Consider the following 23103-nt stretch of genomic DNA (forward strand, 5'->3'; position numbering starts at 1 on the left):
AGTAATATGTTCCTAGTGTCATTTCTCCACATATTATTTGGGATACTAGATGACTGTTTTTTTCAAAAGAATAATATTTAAATACCTCTATTCCAGTGAATTAAGACTACAAATACATGTGACTTTTTTCCTCATCCAAAATTGATTCTGTATATTTTTACTATATAGTAGAGCTAACATTTCTTGATTGCTTACTCTGTATTTGGCAATGAACACGACAAAATTCTTACTATCATAGATCTTGTATTCTAGTAATGAGAATCAGACATTAAAATGTGTAAACAAATCAAGATCATTTCAGTGGGTAAAAGGTGCTGTGAAGGAAACAACCGAGGAGTGGGATGGGAGGAGCATATGAGACATGTTCTATTGGGGTAGTCAGAGAAAGTCTCTGTGAGGAGGCAGCCCTTGACCTGAGACCTGAAGGTTAGGAAGGTGGCAGCTATTTAGAGATCTAAGGCAAGCAGTGTTCTGGATAAACAGAACGGAAAATGCAGAGTAACTGACACAGTATTTATTTTGCGTATTTGAAGGATTGAAGGAAAACCAGTATAGCAACGAAAGCAGAGAGAGGAGACTAGCAGGAGATGAAGTCAGAGAGAGGTAGGCAGAATTTAGATCAGGCAGAGTCTTGTAAAACCTCCAAAAGGAGTTCAAGTTTTATGATGTAAGGAGGAAGCCTCTGGAGAATAAAAATAGGGGATGTTTATAATCTGATTGACACTTTATAAAATGACTTTGCTTGTTGTGTGGAGAAGGGTCTGAAAAGGGTTGAGGACAGGAGTTGTGAGACCAGGAACAGCCTATTACATTATCTTGTGTGAAATATGATGGCATTTTCTGGAGTTATAATAGTGGATAGAAGACTTACTCACAGGCCAGCAGCCTTTCTGACTGAGGTTTCCATCTTTCTTAGTTCTCTTAAGGATGTGCTATTCTCTTCTAGATGCATAGGAGGGGAGTTAATCCAGTCTTAGATCAGCAGGGCTGAGTTCTCTCTCAGAACAATAGTTGAAAAAGCCTAAATAGAGTTTTAGGAAAAGTAAGAAACTAAGAATTATGATTAAGTTTTGGCCTAAGCAACTTAGTAGCCAGTGGTATCATTTATTGAGAAGCAAATAAGATAAGAAGCAGGTTGTGGGGCTTGGGAGGAGGTAAGGGCAGAAAGTGGGTATTCTTTTTTAAACATGTTAAATTTGAGACACCTGCTAGATATCCTAGTAAAATGTCATAGACACACGAATGGTACACAAGTTTGAAACTCAGAGAGGTCAATGCTGGATATAAACAGTTGGGAGTCAGTAGTATTTTCTATTATTTAAATCCAGAGGACTGAATAGGTCAAGTTTGGAGGGAGTTTCAATGGAGAAGCAAAATTTTGACTCTGTGGCACTTAAACATTTAAAGGGCTGATAAATAGGAGAGGCCAGCAAGGGAAGTTGAAAGAGCAATCATTAGGGTAGGAGAAAAACTAGAAGGGATAATATGTCAAAAATCAAAAATAATGCATCTCAAGAAGTAGAGTGGTTACCCCTGTGTTAAATATCATTGAGAAGTGTCAAGGCAAGAGGCCAAGTGGCCCTTTTAAGAACCATTCCCATGGAGTAGTGTAGCAGAAGAGTGAATGAGGTCAGGGACCAGAGCGCAAATGTACAACTTCTTTAAAAGAAGTTTCACAATGAAGTAGGTAGAAGCTGGAGGAGGTGTGGGGTCAATAGTTTCTTGTTGGCAGGGGTGTCCTTTTTTGTGTCCTCTTCAATTTTTTTCATCTGTGAATTAAACCCATTTTAAAATTGGGTTGGGTTGTTTATTTGTAGTTGACTTTTAGGAGTTCTGTATATATTTTAAATATTAATCTTTTATCAATTATATGATTTGCAAATGTTTTCTCCCAGTGTGGGGGTTGCCTTTTCCCTCTGTGGATTGTGTCATTTGACATTTAAAGTTTTTAATTTGAAGAAGCACATTTTATGTGTTTTTCCTTTTGTTCCCTGTGCTTTTGGTGTCATAACCAAGAAAACATTGCCGAATCCATTGTCATGAAGCTTTCTCCTGTTTTCTTCCAAAAGTTTTAGTTCTTGCTTTTAGTCTTACTTTTAGTCTTTCATCCATCAGGAATTAAGTTTTGTTTATGGTGTCAGGGAAGGGTCTGACTTGCCCATGGATATCCAGTTTTCCCAGCGCTATTTGTTGAAAAGACTTTTCTTTCCTCATTGAATGGTTTCAGCACCATTGTCTAAATCATTTGACCATATAGATGAGGGTCTGTTTCTAGGTTCTCTTTGTGTGTGTTGTTTATTAAAATTGGCTGTATTAGGCCGGGCGCGGTGGCTCAAGCCTGTAATCCCAGCACTTTGGGAGGCCGAGACGGGCGGATCACGAGGTCAGGAGATCAAGACCATCCTGGCTAACACGGTGAAACCCCGTCTCTACTAAAAAATACAAAAAACTAGCCAGGCGAGGTGGCGGGTGCCTGTAGTCCCAGCTACTTGGGAGGCTGAGGCAGGAGAATGGCGTGAACCCAGGAGGCGGAGCTTGCAGTGAGCTGAGATCCGGCCACTGCACTCCAGCCTGGGCTACAGAGCGAGACTCTGTCTCAAAAAAAAAAAAAAAAAAAAGTTGGCTGTATTAATGTTTGATACTGATGTGAATAATCCAGTAAAGATGGGTTGGCGAGGAGATAATTGCAAAATTTATAGAATTCTCTTAATATAAGGAAGACAATTTAATAGAATGAATAAAGGTTATGAATAGGCCATTAACATAAAAAATACAAATGTACAATAAAAATATGAAAAGATATTTGGCCTTACCTGCTATTCAAGGAAATGGTATATTAAACCAAATGGTATATTAAAACCAAAAGTAGCCGGACGTGGTGGCTCAAGCCTGTAATCCCAGCACTTTGGGAGGCCGAGACGGGTGGATCACGAGGTCAGGAGATCGAGACCATCCTGGCTAACACGGTGAAACCCCGTCTCTACTAAAAAATACAAAAATCTAGCCGGGCGAGGTGGCGGGCGCCTGTAGTCCCAGCTGCTCGGGAGGCTGAGGCAGGAGAATGGCGTAAACCCGGGAGGTGGAGCTTGCAGTGAGCTGAGATCCGGCCACTGTAGTCCACAGCCTGGGCAACAGAGCAAGACTCCGTCTCAAAAAAAAAAAAAAAAAAAAAAAACCAAAAGTACAGCTTTTTGAGTGAACTTTCTCAAAAAGCCTTTGTTACATATTTTGCAGATACAGTCGATCCTTGAACAGCACAGGCTTGTTGTACTGTACAGGTCCACTTAATATTCGAATTTTTTTCAACCAGAGGAAGATTGAAAATACAATATTCGGGTGATGCCAAACATGCATATAGGAAGGCCAACTTTCATATAGGCAGATTCTGCAGATCTTACGGTGGGACTTCAGTTGAGGATTTTGGTGCAGGGGTCCTGGAACCAACCCCCACGTATTCCAAGGGACAGCTGTCTCTTCCCCATTGCCACCTTTTTTTCCTGCTAATCACAGAGGTTTAAAATTTTATCTTAGACATCTGTATTAATAATATTCATGGCATTGGGGGTCTTACTGTTTTTATTTGGAAGGCTTTTTAACTCCCAAGTTAATAAAAATAACCCTTAATTTCTTCTGGTACTTTTTGTTTTCTAACTTTTTTACATATAGGTCATTAATTCATGTGAAGTTAATTTTATATGATGCTGTGTGAGGTAAGTGGAATGATGTTTTCCCCAAATGAATGAAACATGTTTTTTGAAATATGCTGCAATATGAAATCCATCCTTTATTATAGAGCGGATTCCCAAACATGGTTCTGTTTTTGAACTCATAGAGGCTGAAACAAATGAAATTGCCAGTACTCAAGTTTTGGACATACAGAAACAGCAATTTGGTATTGTTTAACCCACTATTTGTCATGTCCTCTACCAGACTAACACTTTTTTTTAACTACTGTAGTTTTATAGTTTGTAATACTATGATAGGATATGTTTATTCTGTTTTTGTTTTTCAAAATGTTATTGGTAGTTCTTGCACATTTAATCCTCCTCCAAAGTATTTTGACTGGAATTGCTTTACATTTAAAAACTAGTTTGGGGATGCTAGGCACTGTGGCTCATGCCTGTTCATCCCAGCATGATGGAATGCTGTTGGGAGAGGATGGCTTCTTGAGCCCAGGAGTTCAAGATCACATGGCAAGACCTTAATCTCTACAAAAGTAAATTTTTTTGATAAGCCAGTCATGGTAGTATGTACCTGTAATCCCAGCTACTTGGGAGACTGAGGTGGGAGGATTGCTTGAGGTCAGGAATTTCAGGTGCAGTGAGCCATGATCGTGCCACTACACTCCAATCTGGGCAAGAGTCTTTCTCTCTTAAAGAGAGAGAGATTAATTTGGGCAATTGATACCTTTTCAGCATCAAAGCATTCATGTCTAGGAATGTGGTGCTTCTCCATTTATTCAGGTCATCTATTATATTCATATCCTTTTTTAGAATTTTCAGTTTTTTTCATGTAAGTTCTATATATGTCTTGTTGAATTCATTTCTCAACATATTATATTTCAGGTAGCTATTGTGAGTGGAATCTCTTTTTCTCTCATAGTATTTTCTAATTGTTACTGACATAAAAGACAAAAATACTGATTTTTATGTTTATTCTGTATTCAACCAATGTAACAATTTTTTTTTTTTGTGCGGTGGGGGATGGAGTTTCACTCTTGTTGCCCAGGCTGGAGTGCAATGGCACGATCTCGGCTCACTGCAACCTCTGCCTCTTGGGTTCAAGTGATTCTCCTTTGTCAGCCTCTCGAGTAGCTGGAATTACAGGCGCATGCCACCACGCCTGGCTAATTTTTGTATTTTTAGTAGAGACAGGGTTTCATCATATTGGTCAAACTGGTCTTGAACTCCTGACCTCAGGTGATCCTCCCATCCATCGAGCCTCCCAAAGTGCTGGAATTACAAGCATGAGCCACCGCACCTGGCCTGGTGAATTTGTTTTATTAACAGTTTTTCAATCAGTTATCTTGATTTTCTGAATATTTATATCATCAGCAGATAATCATAATTTGTTCATTCCTTTTCTGCTTACTTTTTGTATTGCATTGTCTAGGCAGCTACCTCAACAGTTTCCTAGTAACAGTGGTAGGATTTTTATAATTTTTCAACTTTATTTAGGAATTCCTTTAGTTTTTTTTCTCATTAAATTTGAGGTTTGCTATATGTTTCAATAGGTAGTTTTTTGTTTTTGTTTCTCTTTTATTTATTTATTTTTTTTTGAGACAGAGTCTTGCTCCATCACCCAGGCTGGGGTGCAGTGGCCATCTCGGCTCACTGCAAGCTCTGCCTTCTGGGTTCATGCCGTTCTCCTGCCTCAGCCTCCCAAGTAGCTGGGACTACAGGTGCCCATCACCACGCCTGGCTAATTTTTTTGTATTTTTTAGTAGAGACTGGGTTTCGCCATGTTAGCCAGGATGCTCTTGATCTTCTCACCTTATGATCTACCCACCTCGGCCTCCCAAAGTGCTGGGATTACAGGCCTGTTTCTATCAAGTTTTAAAAACTGTGTGCAATAGCTTACGCATGTAATCCCAGCACTTTGGGAGGCTGAGTCGGGCAGATCACTTGAGGCCAGGAGTTGGAGACCAGCCTGGCCAACATGGAGAAACCCCTTCTCTACTAAAAATACAAAAAAATTAGCTGGGCATTATGGCACATGCCTGTAATCCCAGCTACTCAGGAGGCCAAGGCATGAGAATCGCTTGAACCCAGGAGGTGGAGGTTGCAGTGAGCCAAGATTGTGCCACTACACTCCAGCCTGGGTGACGAGTGAGACTGCCTCAAAAAAAGGCCGGGCGCGGTGGCTCAAGCCTGTAATGTTGAGCACTTTTTTCATATGCCTGTTTGCTATTTGTATGTCTTCTTTTGAGAAATATCTATTAAGATTTTTTGCCCATTTTTAATCAGATTATTAAATTTTTTCCTGTAGAGTTGTTTTAGATCCTGGTCATTAATCTCTTGTCAGATGTGGTTTTCTCATACTTCTGCTGCTACCTAAGTCAGTTACTATAGTTTTTCAAGAAAAACTGATTATATTTGGGTCTTTAAATTTATTGACGTACAGTCATTTATTCTGTTTTCTGAAATTTTTAAAACTTCTCGTGCATGTGGGGTGTTAACTTCTTTTTCACTTATTTTATTGCTTACTTGTGGTTTTTTTTTTTTCTCCTTTGATTTGACCTGCTCAAGGGGTTTGCTAATTTTGTTCATTTCCTCAAAGACTAAGTTCTTAGATTCATTTCATACATTCTCTTTTACCATTTCATTATATTTCTGCTTTTGTCTTTGTTAATACTTTTTTTGAGACAGAGTCTCACTCTGTCCGCCAGGCTGGAGTATAGTGACGCAATCTTGGCTCACTGCAACCTCCATCTCCTGGGCTCAAGCAATTCTCTTGCCTCAGCCTCCCGAATAGCTGGGATTACAGGTATGTGCCACCATGCCTGGCTAATTTTTGCATTTTTAGTAGAGACGGGGTTTCACCATGCTGGCCAGGCTGGTCTCAAACTCCTGACCTCAGGTAATCCACCCACTTAGGCCTCCCAAAGTTCTGGGATTACTGGCACGAGCCACTGCGCCCGGCCTATTAACGCTTTTTTCCTTAACTGATAATTCATTTATCCTTTTAGTGGAGAAACTGGTCGTCATTTTTCCTAAGTCTAGAACATTTATCTAAGTCTAAGAACATTTTCATTAACCCTCTCCCTAGAGCTCCAAACCCAAAGAGTCATTCCCCATCTTCCCCTCCTCCTATCTTCTGGTAACCACTAATCTACTTATTCTCTATGGATTTTTCTTCTTCTGGATTTTTTTTTGAGATGGAGTCTCGCTCTGTCGCCCAGGCTGGAGCACAGTGGCACAATCTTGGCTCACTGCAAGCTCCGCCTTCTGGGTTCATGCCATTCTCCTGCCTCAGCCTCCCGAGGAGCTGGGACTACGGGTGTGCACCACCAGGTCCAGCTAATTTTTGTATTTTTAGTAGAGACGAGGTTTCACCATGTTGGCCAGGATGGTCTTGATCTCTTGACTTCATGCTCCGCCCACCTTGGCCTCCCAAAGTGCTGGGATTACAGATGTGAGCCACCGCACCCAGCCTGGACTTTTCATATAAATAGACTCATAACATATGAGGTCTTATGTCTGGCTTATTTCACTTAACACAGCCCTTTCAAGGTTCATCCATATTGTGACATATGTTTATTCCTTTTTATGGCTGCATGATATTTTATTGTATGGCTGTACTACATACTATTTATCCACTCATTAGTTGATGGATATTTGGGTTGTTTCTACTTTTTGGTCATTATCAGTAGTGCTGCTGTGAACATTCATGTACGGGTTTTTGTTTGGACATATGGTTTTGTTTGAGTATATACTTAGAAGTGGAATTAATGGGTTACATGGCAACTGTGTTTAACTTTTTGAGGAACTACCAGTGCCAGAATATTTTCCAAAGTAGCTACATCATTTTATATTCCCAGCAACAGTATATGAGGGCTCCAGGTTTTCCACACCATTGGCAGCACTTGTTATTGTCCCCTTTTTTTCTTTGCCCATTGCATTGTCTTGGCATCCTTGTCAAAAATCAGTGGACCATAAATGTAAGGGTTTGTTTCTAGACTCTCAGTTCTGTTTTGATGATATATATGTGTACATGGCAGTACCACATAGTCTTGATTACTGTAGTTACAGTAACTTTTGAAATCAGAAGTGAGTGTTCCATTTAAGATTATTTTGGGTATTGTGGGTCTCTTACATTTTCAAATAGATTTTAGGATTAGCTTGTCAATTTCTGCAAAAAAAAAAAAAAAAGAACTATGATTTTTATAGAAATTGTGTTGAATCTGTAGATCAATTTTAAGAATATTGCTTTGTTAACAGTATTAAGTGTTCCAATCAGGATGAACACAGGATGTCTTTGCTGTTGTCTCTATTTTCTTTCAACAATGTGTGGTGGTTTTCAGTGAACAAGTCTCACATTTCTTTTGTTAAATAAATTCCTAAGTATTTTAATTGTATTTTATGCTATTAAAAATGAAATTGTTTTGTTAACTTCATTCTCACATTATCTGCTAGTGCAGAGAAATACAGTAAGTTATTTTGTCTTATATCCTGCAACCTTGCTAAACCTGTTTATTATCTATTAATGGATTTCTTCTGCTTTTTTTAAATTCTTTTTTACAATTTTATTTTTGTTCTTTTTTAAAAATTTATTTTTAAAAGAGATTTATTTAACTCACAGATTTGCAGGCTGAATTCAAGGGCAGGTCCCTGCCTTCTGGCAATAGCATTCTTGCTTGTTTATTTTTATTGTTTTCCTGGCTTTTGAATCTATGCATATTAGGTCATATAGTCCCTTTTTTTGGCTAATTAATTCATTTTAAGGCTATACATTTTCTTTTCACTACTGGTTTGGCGACAGACATTTTGATTTGAAGTACCGTGATTGTAATTTGTTTCTAACTCAGCATTGATTTTCTTTTTAATCCAATAATACTTAACAATTTCTGGCTGGGCGCGGTGGCTCAAGCCTGTAATCCCAGCACTTTGGGAGGCCAAGATGGGTGGATCACGAGGTCAGGAGATCGAGACCATCCTGGCTAACACGGTGAAACCCCGTCTCTACTAAAAAAATACAAAAAACTAGCCAGGCGAGGTGGTGGGTGCCTGTAGTCCCAGCTACTCTGAAGGCTGAGGCAGGAGAATGGCGTAAACCCGGGAGGCAGAGCTTGCAGTGAGCTGAGATCGCGCCACCGCACTCCATCCTGGGCGACGGAACGAGACTCCGTCTCAAAAAAAAACAAACAAACAAACAAAAAAAAACAATTTCCAAATGTTTGATGGGTTATATTTTTGTTTAACTGCATTGAAATTTGTATGATTTTTCTTACGGAGCTCACAGATAATCTTTTAAGTAGTCTTTTAAGTTAAGATTTTACGGGCTGGGTGTGGTTGGCGCATGTCTGTAATCCCAGCACTTTGGGAGGCTGAGGCAGGTGGATCACCTTAGGTCAGGTGTTCGAGACCAGCCTGGCCAACATGACAAAACTCTGTCTCTGCTAAAAATACAAAAATTAGCTGGGCATGGTGACAGCTGCCTGTAATCTCAGCTACTCGGGAGGCTGAGGCAGGAGAATTGCTTGAACCCAGGAGGTGGAGGTTGTAGTGAGCCAAGATTGCTCCATTGCACTCCAGCCTAGGCAACAAGAGCAAGACTCCGTCTGAAAAAACAAAGATTCTGCTCCACAAGCAACAAGATGGGAATGTTTTATAACCAGTTGGGGCTACAGAATGTTTTTTATTTTTAGACAGTAGAGAGAACAGCTTCCATGCAAGGTAAGATTAAAACTTTTTCTGACGGACTAAATAGTGAGTTTTATGCTGTTGTATCCTATTCAGAGGTGTTCTTAAATGTCTTTGCAGCCACAAATAAGAAGAGTAATTCGCCCAAGCCAGCTCGATCCAGTGTAGCAGGTAGTCTATCACTTCGAAGAGCAGTGGACCCTGGAGAGAGTAGTCGTTCAAAGGGAGACTGTCAGACTCTGTCTGAAGGTAAATTTGAGGGATTCAGAATGTACTTTTAGTGGGGTAGATATTTATTACCTGAAATTGATGTTATCATGGAGCTTTAGATCTTGAAGGGTACCAAAAATGCTAACGTTGGATTTGAAAGTTTCTTTTTTTGAAACAGGGTCTCACTTTGTCACCCAGGCGGGAGTGCAGTGGTGCGATCTTGGCTCACCGCGGCCTCGACCGGTGGTTTAAGCGATCCTCCTGCCTCAGCCCCACCAAGTAGCTGGGACTACAGGTGTGCACCACTATGCCTGGCTAATTTTTGTGTTTTTTATAGAGACAGGTTGCCCCGGTTGGTCTTAAACTCCTGAGCTCAAGCAATCCTCCTACCTCAACCTCCCAAAGTGCTAGGATTACAGGAATGAGCCCCACCACACCTGGCCCGAAAGTTTCTTGATCTCACAACAGAACAGACCCTTAACATACAGCCATTAGACTATGTATTCTAAACTCCTTGATTTTATTTATTTTTTATTTTTGTTGTTTTCCTGAGATAGAGTCTTGCTCTGTTTTCTAGGCTAGGGATGCAGTGGTGCAATCATAGCTCACTACAGCCTTGACCTCCCAGACAAAAGTGATCCTTCCACCTCAGCCTCCCAAGTAGCTGGGACCACAGACACAGACACATGCAGCCGTACCTGGCTTTTTTTTTTTTTTTTTTTTTTAATTTTTTTTTGCCAAGACAGGGTTTCGCTACATTGCCCAGGCTGGTCTTGAACTTCTGAGCTCAAACAGTCTTCCTGTCTCAGCCTGCCAAAGTGTAAAATTACAGGTATGAGCCACAACACTTGGCCTGGACTCCTTAATTTTAAATGCCTGGCATAAAAATAAATGGGATATGTTTCAAAATTATTTTTGAAGTGTTTTTTTCTTGTTTGAGATGGAGTTTTTTGCTCTTGTTGCCTAGGCTGGAGTGCAATGGTACAATCTTGGCTCACCACAACCTCCGCCCCCCGTGTTCAAGTGATTCTCCTGCCTCAGTCTCCCGAGTAACTGGGACTACAAGTACACGCCACCACGCCCAGCTAATTTTTGTATTTTTAGTAGAGACAGGGTTTCACCACGTTGGCCAGGCTGACCTTGAACTCCTGACCTTAGGTGATCCATCCGCCTTGGCCTCCCAGAGTGCCAGGATTACAGGCATGAGCCACCACACCCGGCCTATTTTTGAAGTTTTTATGTAGTTTTAAAATTACATATATAGTGAGATTTTCTAATATAACTGAGAGAGACCTTCCATGTTTATTTGCCTTCTTTCTGATTATCCCTCCTTTTTTTTTTTTTTTTTTTTTTGAGTCTTGCTCTGTTGTCCAGGCTGGAGTGTAGTACAATCTCAGCTCACCGCAACCTCCGCCTCCCAGGTTCAAGTGATCCTCGTGTCTCAGCCTCCCAAGTAGCTGAGATTACAGGTGCACACCATCATACCCAGTTAATTTTTGTATTCCCTCTTCCTTTTTTTGAAGGCTCCCCAGGAAGCTCTCAGTCTGGGAGCAGGCACAGTTCTCCCCGAGCCTTGATACATGGCAGTATTGGTGATATTCTGCCAAAAACTGAAGACCGGCAGTGTAAAGCTTTGGATTCAGATGCTGTTGTGGTTGCAGTTTTCAGTGGCTTGCCTGCTGTTGAGAAAAGGAGAAAAATGGTCACCTTGGGGTAAATTAAGTTGTTTTGTATATGTAATGGTATAATAGCTAATAGCTTTGTTTGGAACTTTAAGTTTGCATCATGATGAACAAATTAATTTCTACCTTGTTAATTTTTTAGTGGACAGAAAATACATTTATTGCACTAAATTTTAACTTTTTTTTTTTTTTTTTTTTTTTAACAGAGCCTCGCTCTGTCACCCAGGCTGAAGTGCAGTGGCGTTATCTCAGCTCACTGCAACCTCTGCCTCCCAGGTTTGAGCGATTCTCCTGCATCAGCCTCCCAAGTAGCTGGGATTACAGGTGCCCACCACCACACTGCTAATTTTTGTACTTTTAGTAGAGACAAAGTTTCGCCATGTTGGCCAAGCTGGTCTTGAACTCCTGAGACCTCAAGTGATATGCCCACCTTGGCCTCCCAGAGTGTTGGGATTACAGGCCTGAGCCACTGCACCTGCCCTAAATTTTAACTTTTTAAAATATCAGAGATTTCACTTTTTTTTTTTTAACGGGATGAGATAGTACTTTTTTTTTTTTTTTTTGAGACGGAGTCTCGCTCTGTAGCCCAGGCTGGAGTGCAGTGGCCGGATCTCAGCTCACTGCAAGCTCCGCCTCCCGGGTTCAGCCATTCTCCGGCCTCAGCCTCCCGAGTAGCTGGGACTACAGGCGCTGCCACCTCGCCCGGCTATTTTTTGTATTTCTTAGTAGAGACGGGGTTTCACCGTGTTAGCCAGGATGGTCTCGATCTCCTGACCTCGTGATCCGCCCATCTCAGCCTCCCAAAGTGCTGGGATTACAGGCTTGAGCCACCGCGCCCGGCCGAGATAGTACTTTTTTTAAATGGGATGAGATAGTACTGGAAGTTTAGTTTAGATATGTTGGAGCTCATTTTCAGAGTTAGAGCTCATTTTCACAATGATACGTAACCTTATCTGAACTCTGCCTTGTAAATTTGTGTGTGGGGGGGGAGGGTTGTCAGCTGTTTTTGGTTTTTATTTTTTTTTTTCAGTCTACACTTGTCAAAAATGTTAGTGTTGGGCTATATTACATGTCACAGGCATTTATATATATTTTGTATGAAACAAAGCACTTACAGCAACTTTAACACTGCTTTTCTGCTTTTATCTCACCTTTCTTCTCTCCTCTTATCAAAGTATCCTCAAAACTTATAGTTGGAATTTTCCAAAAGGATATATAGTAGTTAACACCTTTATCTCTCCCCTAAGAGACATAAACTCAAATCCCAGGCATGGCAATTAAACTTCCATCTATTCAAAAGATAGAGTGATTATGGATATTGGCTATGGATGTGGCAGATCATGAGCCATTAATATCCATCTGCTTATCTATTTTATGGATATTAAACCTATTTCTAAATTTAAACAATGAAATAGTTCTATTTTGGAGACTCTGAAAAGAATTTTACCTCAATTGGAGAAAGATTAACACCCTTTAAGTTTACTTAATTTTATATAGTCAAGGTGTCTGGCTCATTACCAAAACTACAAGATTGGCTGGTGGTTTAGCTTTCCTTTGTGGCTCAAGTTTCAGTAGTAGAAAGATGTTAAAATCACTGGAGATTATCTTGTCTTCCCTACCTACTACCTAGCCTGATGTTTTATACATTTCTTCAAATTAAAGCTGCAACTAGCTTTTATATTGTATTTGCTATGGAGATATTTTTATCTGCCTTTAGTCATCACAGTTAAATATACATGAACTTAGTTTTTTTTTTCTAGAGTGTAAAATCCTGTACAAGTGTCTGCAACTCTTAGCCATGATCCTCATTTTGCAGTTGATTTTATCTGCCAGATTGGTTCATGTGGATGCTGTCCAGCTCATGTCTTTTTTTTTCCCTGCCTGATTTAAAGTAGTGTAAGCAAAAAGTTTAAATACTGATGAAAGGCTGGGCACAGTGGCACACACCTGTAATCTCAGCACTTTTGGAGGCTGAGGTGGGAGGATTGCCTGAGCCCAGGAATTTGAGAACAGCCTTGGCAACATAGCAAGACCTTGCCTCTGTTTATTTTTTAAATAAAAATAAATATTAAATACTAATGATAAGTGTTTCAAAATGAAAGGAAAAAAGAATAAGTGAAAGAAAAGTTTCCCATCCTTATCTCCCACAACCTAGTTTTCCAACCCCTTGCCCCACACACATTCATGCTGTTCTTTATTTTTCATGTATGCTGTGTCTTCTCAGTTTTTGTGTATATTTAAGGAACTGTGACTATGTAGCTTTTTTAATACAAAAGGTGTACTTTGATTTCTCATTCAATAATATCTCTCAGGCCAGGCACCATGGCTCACACCTGTAAACCCCAACACTTTGGGAGGCTGAGGTGGTCAGATCACTTGAGGTCAGGAGTTCGAGACCAGCCTGGCCATGATGGTAAAACACTGTCTCTACTAAAAACAAAGTACAAAAATTGTCGGCGTCATGCTGGGCACCTGTAATCCCAGCTACTTGCAAGGCTGAGGCAGGAGAATCGCTTAAGCCCAGGAGGCAGAGGTTGCAGTGAGCTGAGATCACATCACTACACGCTAGCCTGGGTGACCGACTGAGACTCCGTCTCAAATAATAGTAATAATAATATATCTTAAAAGTCTTTCCCTCTTAGAACATATTATTTAAAACTTCCATTTATATTTATAAGTTAAAATTTTATTGAGCTAATTATAGATTCACATGCAGTTGTAAGAAATAATGCAGAGACATCTTGTGTACTTTTCTCCCCTAATAACATTTTGCAAAACTGTAGTACAGTATCACAACCAGGATACTAACATTGATATAATCCACCATTTCATAACTTTTTTTGTGAATGTTAAGTGAAATTTTTTAATTTAATTTTATTTTTTATTTATTTTTTTTGAGACAGAGTCTTGCTCTGTCACCCAGGCTGCAGTGCAGCAGTGCAATCTCGGCTCACTGCAACCTCTGCCTCCTGGGTTCAAGCAGTTCTCTGCCTCAGCCTCCCAAGTAGCTGGGATTACAGGCGCCCACCACCACACCTGGCTAATTTTTGTATTTTTAGTAGAGACAGAGCTTCACCATCTTGTCCAGGCTGGTCTTGAACTCTTACCTCAGGTGATCCACCCGCCTTGGCCTCCCAAGGTGCTGGGATTACAGGCATGAGCCACTGCGCCCGGCCCTTAATGAAATATTTTAAGATAAAATTTGAAATTTATTATTAAACACCAGAGATGCACCCTACTTAGTTTGGTGCTCAGTTCAAAAAGAAAATATAGATTATTGTGTCACTTACTAGTTACATAAAAATACCAAGTTGTTTTCTTCTTTGAGGGCTAATGCTAAAGGAGGTCATCTGGAAGGACTGCAGATGACTGATTTGGAAAATAATTCTGAAACTGGAGAGTTACAGCCTGTACTACCTGAAGGAGCTTCAGCTGCCCCTGAAGAAGGTAAGGAATGATAAACTTACAAGTAAGCAGGAAATGAGAATTCTGTCCCTTTTTTGGTGGTGGGTGGCGGTGGTGGTGGTGGTGGTGGTGGTGGTGGTGGTGGTAGTCGTAGTGGTAGTGATAGGGATAGGGAGTGGTTGGTTTAATGGAAACATTACTGAGATCTGCTATTCGACATGCTTGATCTGAACACAACATTCCTTGTACCACTGAATTTGATTTGCTAAGATGTTAAATACAGAGGAAGGCAAAATGAGTAAGTTACTACATAAAAGGACAGGCCTTACTAGAACAGGCATTTGTATGGGGAAAATATCTGCATATAGTTTATCTGTTCAGTCAATAAATATATTAAGGCACCTACATACCATGCATTGAATTTTTGCTAGATTTATTAATATAAAGTTGAATTAGATCTGTTCACAATCTAATGGGGAAGATGTGCCCCAGAACGACTAATTAGAATAGTAAATGTTAAGTATTTTTTAGTCAGTCTTAATTAGTGTCTGCAGATTGCTTTTTTTCTTCTTAAAGAAGCATTCCAGGTTTTGACCATTTTTTAAATCCCATATGATGACTGACTTCAGCTTTTTCTCAGATATACTTTCTAATGTTTCCTTTGAATATTCTTCCAAGTTCATTATTGTTTATCTAAAAGCATAGAAGACATTTTGCAATTTGGGGCAACAGAGGTGCTTGGAACAAGGCTATGTGTATTGCCCTTGCTGTGTCCTGTATAAATTGGTAGAAAAGAATGTCAACTCTCTTAATGATATTTGGCCTTGTAATTTTTTCATTTCTTAGTGAAATTCTGCCACCTTCCACCTCTGCACTCATTTGAATTTCAATGATTGATGAATTGTAGCTCAAAGCATACGTGCAGGTGCCAGCATCTACTCAGCTGCCCTAAGAAGAGGGTGTGTGGGTGGTGGCATTTTCAGGTTTCTCAGTTAAAGAACACTAAACATTTTGGTTTTCTTAGTTGGTGCTCCTGTAGTGGGCAGCATTATTTCAGTAGAAGAGATTAAATAGAAAAGATTTTTGTAAATGATGTGTTTATTGTTAAAACATCAGGAAAGAAATATTATGATTGATGATCTTTATAGAACAGGCCTGTGGGGAATAACTTTCTGTTGTTTTTTGTTTCCCCCAAGACGGAGTCTAGCTCTGTCACACAGGCTGGAGTGCAGTGGCGCAATCTTGGCTCACTGCAATCTCCAACTCCCGGGTTCAAGTGATTCTCCTTTCTCAGCCTCTGTGTAGCGGGGATTACAGGTCCTGCCAACATGCCCGGCTAATTTTTGTATTTTTAGTAAGAGACGGTATTTCACTGTGTTGGCCAGGCTGGTCTCAAACTCCTGACCTCATGATCCACTCGCCTTGGCCTCCCAAAGTGCTGGCATTACAGGCGTGAGCCACTGTGCCTGACCGGGGAATAGTTTCTGTGTGTCTCCATACATACTGGATTGTAGTAGCTTAAATTACTACAGAATATACTGGAATTACATTTTTCTTCCACCAAGCGCAGTGGCTCGTGCCTGTAATCCCAGTACTTTGGGAGGCTGAGGCAGGCAGATTACTTGAAGTCGGGAGTTCGAGACCAGCCTGGCAAAAATAGTGACACCTCATCTCTACTACATATACAAAAATTAGCCAGGTGTGGTAGCAGACACCTGTAATCTCAGCTACTCGGGAGGCTAACGCAGGAGAATTGCTTGAACCAGGAGGCAGAGGTTGCAGTGAGCCAAGATCACGCCACTGCACTCCAGCCTGGACGACAGGGTGAGACTCTATCTCAAATGACAATAATAAGCTCATTTTTTTCATGCAACATTTATGAAACGCTTCTCATTTACTGGATGTTGTATTTGATGCCAGTGATAAAATTCCTGAACTTACCTATCTAGTTCAGACTCTCCACCTTGGCACCAATTGCCATTTAGACCACGTAATTCTTTATTTTACAGGGGCTGTTCTCTGCATTGTGGAATGTTTAGCAGCATCCTCAGCTTTTAACCGCTAGATACCAGTAGTGTTTCCCTCCTGTTACAACAACCAAAAATGTCTCCAGACATTGCCAAATGTTTCCTGGGAGGCAAAATCATCCCCAGTCACGAACCAATAGTTGAACTAAATAATTCTCAACCAGAGGTGACCACTCCTTGAGAATCACTTGCCAGAGTGGGCCACAGTTACTAATAGAAATAAGTTGTAGCTCTCAGGTATGCTAGTATGTGTGGTGGTAGTGGTAGGAGGGTGGCAAGGAGAGCAGTTGAAAACCAGTTGTTAGGTGTGGGAGGAGACTGATAGCCAGTTATAATTTAGGATGATGAGTGCTGTGATAAGGTATTTAGGCAGCTCAAAAATGAGATATGTAATAAAAATAATAGATAATACTAAGTTCTTAATATGTTAAAGACTTTACCAGTATTGTGTTATTCTCAAAATAACTCTACATGGTAGTTGCTTTTGTTAACCTAGTTTTACAGGTGAGTGAGTAAGGTGAGTAACCTTACTCAGAGTCACAGGGTTATAAATTGAAAGGCTGGGGCCGGGCGCAGTGGCTCATGCCTGTAATCCCAGCACTTTGGGAGGCTGAGGAGGGTGGATCACCTGAGGTCAGAAGTTCAAGGCCAGCCTGATCAACATGGTGAAACCCTGTCTCTACTAAATATACAAAAATTAGCCAGGCGTGGTGGCGGTCACCTGTAATCCCAGCTACTTGGGAGGCTGAGGCAGGAGAATCGCTTGATCCCGGGAGGCAGAGGTTGCAGTGAGCCGAGATCGCATCATTGTGCTCCAGCCTGGGCAACAAGAGCGAAACTTCGTCCCCCCCCCAAAAAAAAAGAAAAGAAATTGGAAGGCTGAGCACGTTGGCTCATGCCTGCAAATCCCAGCACTTTGGGAAGGCCGATCACCTGAGGTCAGGAGTTTGAGACTAGCCTGGCCAACATGGTGAAACTCCATCTCTACTAAAAATAGAAAAATCAGCCGGGCATGGTAGCACGCTCCTATAATCCCAGCTACTCAAGAGGCTGAGGCAGGAGAATCGCTTGAACCCGGGAGGCGGAGGTTTCAGTGAGCCAAGATTGTGACCGTTGCACGTCAGCCTGGGCGACAGAGCGAGACTGTCTCAAAAAAAAAAAAAAATAGAAAAGAAAAAAAAGAAATTAGAAGAGCTAGAATTTGAACCTAGAGCCACTGCTCTTAACTGTCGCCTCTCGCTGCTAACCTAGTCCCTAATTCACCCTTGGAAAGATCATCCTAAGGGATGAGTAGAAGTTAGCCAGATGAAGACTGGTGAAAGAGAGACCAGAAGGGAGACAGAGGCCAGATCATGAAGAGTTACTTGGAATATCCCAGCTAGAATTTGAACTTTGTCATTTGAATAGGATCTAAGTTAGAAGTGACACTTTAACATTTCTACTGTAGCTGCATTGTGGAGAATGGATTTGGGGGTGGAAATAGCGTATGTGGAACTAGGGGCAGGAAAATTGGTAAGAAGCATGGTTAATTTAAATGAAATGATTTGGACTTCTTTATTTTTAATTTTTTATAGAGACTTGTTCTTGCTCTGTTGCTCAGACTGGTCTTAAACTCCTGGGCTCAAATGATCCTTCTGCCTCAGCTTCTCAGAGTGCTGGGTTACAGGCATAAGCCATCACACCCGGCCGATTTGGACTTAATTTCAGCCTCCAATTTATCGATTTACATTATCTCAGCACGAATTTTTATATGTAAAATGGCCGGTCAGCACAGAAAACACCGGAACTTTTTGACACCAGTTTCATTTCTTATTTAAAGCAATTGACAGCTTGTCCTAAACTGAAGAAGGGCATTTGCTTGGCCATAGTGAAGATCAGTACATTTTCCAAGTCTTAGAAAGAATGGAGTTATTCATACGGGATTTAGAGTTAAGTGGTCAGTGTTACTCAGTAACACATTTTATCTTTATATATGGGGTGTTGTGCTATAAAGCACCTAGAACTCAATAAGAAAAGTTGCTGTGAATGTGCAACAATGACACAGAAGTACACCCTTGTAATTTGTTGGTATCTGAACAGCTTGTTTACCTCCAGAGTCCCAGGATAGACTGTGAGAAGCAGACTAACTGATGAGGCTGAGAGAAGGTAGTACAGGAGACAAAGGAAGCCCTGTGCCTCCTGTAATCAGCTTTGTTTCTCGAGGAGAATGTGGCCTTGCTCACTGTTGCCAGTATTATTCTATCATCAGCAAGAGCAAGTTCTCAGGAAACCCTTATATACCTATAAGCTTTAGTAGACAGTTGAATGGGTTTGTCTTGTATCCATGCTTAGGAAAAACAAGACTCTTTATTTTAGCCAAATACAAAAAGACATTCTGTGTCAGATCACTGTGGGGTTCTCTCTCTCTCTCAGAGAAGGTTGTCTGAAGGACTTTAAGCCATTGTTTGTGGTACTGGTTGGGAATTTGGGACCACTAAAGTGTCTCTTAACTGCTCTTAAGCATCAGTTTAAAAATAACTTTTTTCTTAGTTATAAACGTAAATAGGCCTTTTCCTTTTTACTGGAACCATATGGGATAACCTTTGGTTGTATTAGTCTTTGGTTTAATGACCTGATGCTGAAAAGGTTGATTTATTTTTTCTTTCAATTGATAACCTGCACAACTGTAGGTAGGCCAGTTTATTTCTTGTTCTTTGTAAAACTGAAGGCTTTGCTCTCTCAGTTCTTGCTGAAGTAGCACAAACCCCCTTCAGTTAAATCAGGGGTACTCAAAATACCATCCAGGGAAAAGCCTTGGCATGCCTGTTAAAAACCTTGCTGGTGGCCTCTTTAAGAGGAATACAAAGTCTGATGGCCTGCCATTGCTGATCATTTAGGGTAATGATTAAGATGCCTTTAACAAAATTCATCAAAAAATTAACTGACTTGAACAAAAAGGAAAGTTAACTCTTTTATATTAACTAGTCTCTCAATAATAAGAAGGTACACCTAACTCTGGTTAGAGCAGTTTCAGGATTAGAAAATTTAGCTGCTCAGAGTCATCAGGAACTTGTTTTGTGTGTGTGTGTGTGTTGGAGGGCAGGGGTTGGGGTTGTTTTATCTTTTGCCCTGCCATTCTGAGTGAGAGGCTTAGCTCTTCTCAGGGCGGTAAGATGTTGGCTGCAGTTCTAGACATCAGAGTCAGAACAGCATTCTGGGAGTAGGAGAGGATTGATTTACTCTATAATCTCTAGCAACAAGGAAAACCTTTCTCAAAGCACCTCGACAACTTCCTCTTCGATCTCGTCAACCACTGTCAAGGAAAATTGGCCAAGTCCATTTATTTATTTATTGGAGATGGAGTTTCACTCGTCGCCCAGGGTGGAGTGCAGTGGCATGATCTCTGCTCACTGCAACCTCCACCTTCCAGGTTCAAACGATTCTCCTGCCTCAGCCTCCCAAGTAGCTGGGATTACAGGTGTCTGCCACCATGCTTGGCTAATTTTTGTATTTTTAGTAGAGACGGGGTTTCGCCATGTTAGCCAGACTGGTCTCGAACTCCTGACCTCGGGCAGTCTGCCTGCCTTGGCCACCCAAAGTGCTGGGATTACAGGCATGAGCCACCGCGCGCCCAGCCAGCCAAGTCCAATTATTTGGTCTCCCTCCCCAACTCATTCCACATGGCTATGTGGAAGAGGGAAAATACCTGAACAATATCAGGGTCCTCTTGGAAAGGAGAAAGGAGAAAGGCAGATAAATTGTTAGTGACTAGAATACAAAGTGTCATCTGTACCAGGTGGTTCATATATTTTCCATAGCATCTGAAATTTGAGCAACTTGATTTAAGGGAGTTATAACTCAAGTTAGCTTTACTGAGCACATACATAGTAGGTACTCAAAAATACGGTAGATGATGGATAGAGTAATAAGATGCAGATTTCTTTTGCATTAACAATCTCTGAAGCTTCTTAACAATTAATAGTATGTTACAATTAATAGTAATTGCTGTCATTGACATCCAGCAGTTTGTCTTTTTCTTTACATTCACAAAGGTAGGAAACTTCCAGATCTTAGTACTTGATAAAAGACCAGGTGTTTTCATGCATGAACTTCTTCCTAGCATTTCTTGGGAAATGTACGTTTTTTTTGAATTCTGAGAAAAAGTACTCAAGAAGTTTAATAAATGGAAAGCATTATTCTAATTGTCTTATTAGAATTAGTTTTAACAACACAGAAACATTACTGATTTGAAGGAATCTACTTAGGGCAAGTTGAAAGTAAAAACTAGAAATACTGATACCTGGAATCAAAGGTTAAGGTCAACAGTAGCTCCTTGGAAAGAAGTGATTACAAATCAGTCTTCATTATAAATATTGCCATTTTATGTGTGTTCATGGCCCTGTCTGCTAAGTAAATATTAATGAGTTTACACATGGTATACTTAATAAAAATTAAGTGGTGTTCCAAGAAATAGAATTTGAAGCAAAATCCTTATATTGGCATTTTGTGATTCTGCACAGTACTATAAACCTTACTGAGTTCTAAATGTTACATTATTCACATACTAGCCAGTAATACCCACATGCAGTCTAGCATTTGAATATTCACTATAGGCCTCAGTTCTTACAAATACTAATTAAATGATTTTTTTTAAAGATAACACATGTAGGCTGGATGCGGTGGATCACAAGGTCAGGAGTTCGAGACCAGCCTGGCCAATATGGTGAAGCCCATCTCTACTAAAAGTACAAAAAAATTAGCTGGGCGTGGTGGCACATGCCTGTAATCCCAGCTACTCGGGAGGCTAAGGCAGGAGAATTGCTTGAACCTGGGAAGTGGAGGTTGCAGTGAGCAGAGATGGCGCCACTGCACTCCAGCATGGGTGACAGAAGGAGACTCCGTCTCAAAAACAAAAAAAAAAGAAAAAAGATACACATGTAATGAATAAAGAGTTTGAAAAATATATTTAATAACTTCTTTTAAAGAATAATGTAGATTTTGGGAATTCCAGAGAGTTCCAATTCATTGTGTTTGAATCCTGAAGATTGGTGTTTGTCAGGAATTCAGAAACACTAGGAGATCAAATTTGTGCCTTGAAGTTCAACTCTGTGTGTTTTAGTGTTTTCAGCAACAGTTCCATGAAGGGCCACAAGGTGGAGGTGGTACTTCACAGAACTAGCTAGTTTTGGCCTCTTAATGAAAAGCCTCTTTAATGGTCTCTGCTCTTTTTCTTTTTCATCTACTTCATTAAATTGTTGTAAACTCTTCACTTTTAGAACAGGAAAGTTTTTTTTTTTTTTTCTTTGCTGAAGATGGAGACAATTTCTAAATATTTAAGGCAGAAATAATGCTAACCAAACTCTTCTTGAGAACAGAAAAGGAAGAGTGCACCACTGAAGCCATGAGGGGCCACAGTTGCCTTCGTTGGAAGCTTTTTTAACTAAAGCAGATTTTATTTCTTTAAAAGTTAAAATACCCATCTATTTTTCCTTGAGTAAGCTTTGGTAGTTTATAGCAATGAAAGAATTTGCTCATTTCATCTGTTTTTGGTTTCATGAGCATACAGTTATTTATAGTATTTTATTATATTTTACTGTTTATAGAATCTGTAGTTGATGTCCTCTTTCATTCCTGATATTGGAAATTTTGTTTGCTCTTTTTTTTGTTAGTGAATCTACCTAGAGGCTTTTTTAACTTTATTGATCTTTTCAAAGAAACACCATTTTGTTTCATTGTGGCTTTTTTGTTTTTCTGCTGATTTTATTATTTTTTTAAATTATTTCCTTCCTTTTACTTGCTTTGGGTTTAATTTCCTTTTTCTAGTTTCTTAAAGTAGTAGTTTAGATTATTGATTTGAGATATTTTCTCTTCTAATATAAACACTTAATGGCATACTTTTCATTTTAAGCACTGCTATAGTCACATCCCACAAATTTTGGTATATTTTTATTTAATTCAGAATGTTTTTTATAATTCTACAAAATTTTCATCTTTTTTCCTTTTTTTTCTTTTTAATTATACTTTAAGTTCTAACTTTTTTCCTGTTATCTGTTGTCTCCTTTGTTATTTTTGCTATCTCTACGGCACTCTATTTGACACAGTTTAGACCAGTCCCTTTATCCCCTTGTTTCTTAATTCTTCCTTCCTTCCTCTGTTCCTCAGGGTATTGTGTTCTGTTGCCCAGGCTGGAGTACAATGGTACAATCACAGCTCACTGCAGCCTTGAACTCCTGGGCTCGAGTGGGCCTCCCTCCTCAGCCTCCCTAGAAACTAGGACAATCACAGGTGCGCACCACTGTGTGCCTGGCTAATTTTTAATTTTTTTTTTTTTTTTTCTTTTTTTTTGGTAGAGTTGGGGCTTTGCTAAGTTGCCCAGGCTAGGCTCAACCTCCTGGGCTCAAGTGATCCTCCTGCCTCAGCCTTTCAAGTAGCTGGGAC

At 40.2% G+C, this 23103-nt stretch overlaps 1 protein-coding gene and 1 long non-coding RNA gene across 17 annotated transcripts in view; both read left to right on the plus strand.

Moving 5' to 3' along the window:
* The window catches only part of LOC105476833 (tripartite motif containing 37), a 135852-nt gene that overhangs the window by 77411 nt on the left and 35338 nt on the right, over window positions 1-23103 (plus strand). For 15 of the 16 annotated variants that reach the window (XM_011733091.3, XM_071082852.1, XM_024791249.2 and 12 more), the window contains 3 exons: window positions 9483-9611; window positions 11096-11285; window positions 14583-14701. In XM_011733091.3, coding sequence (XP_011731393.2) covers window positions 9483-9611; window positions 11096-11285; window positions 14583-14701 — 438 coding nt within the window. The remainder of the gene's footprint in view (window positions 1-9482; window positions 9612-11095; window positions 11286-14582; window positions 14702-23103) is intronic. The other variant, XM_011733085.3, reaches the window with a different exon arrangement.
* LOC139359600 (uncharacterized) lies at window positions 4-8868 on the plus strand. Its single transcript, XR_011615697.1, has 2 exons — window positions 4-3710; window positions 3794-8868. It is a non-coding gene; the product is annotated as an uncharacterized lncRNA (long non-coding RNA).

Source organism: Macaca nemestrina, chromosome 17 (genome assembly GCF_043159975.1).
Source record: "Macaca nemestrina isolate mMacNem1 chromosome 17, mMacNem.hap1, whole genome shotgun sequence".
NCBI lineage: Eukaryota > Metazoa > Chordata > Mammalia > Primates > Cercopithecidae > Macaca > Macaca nemestrina.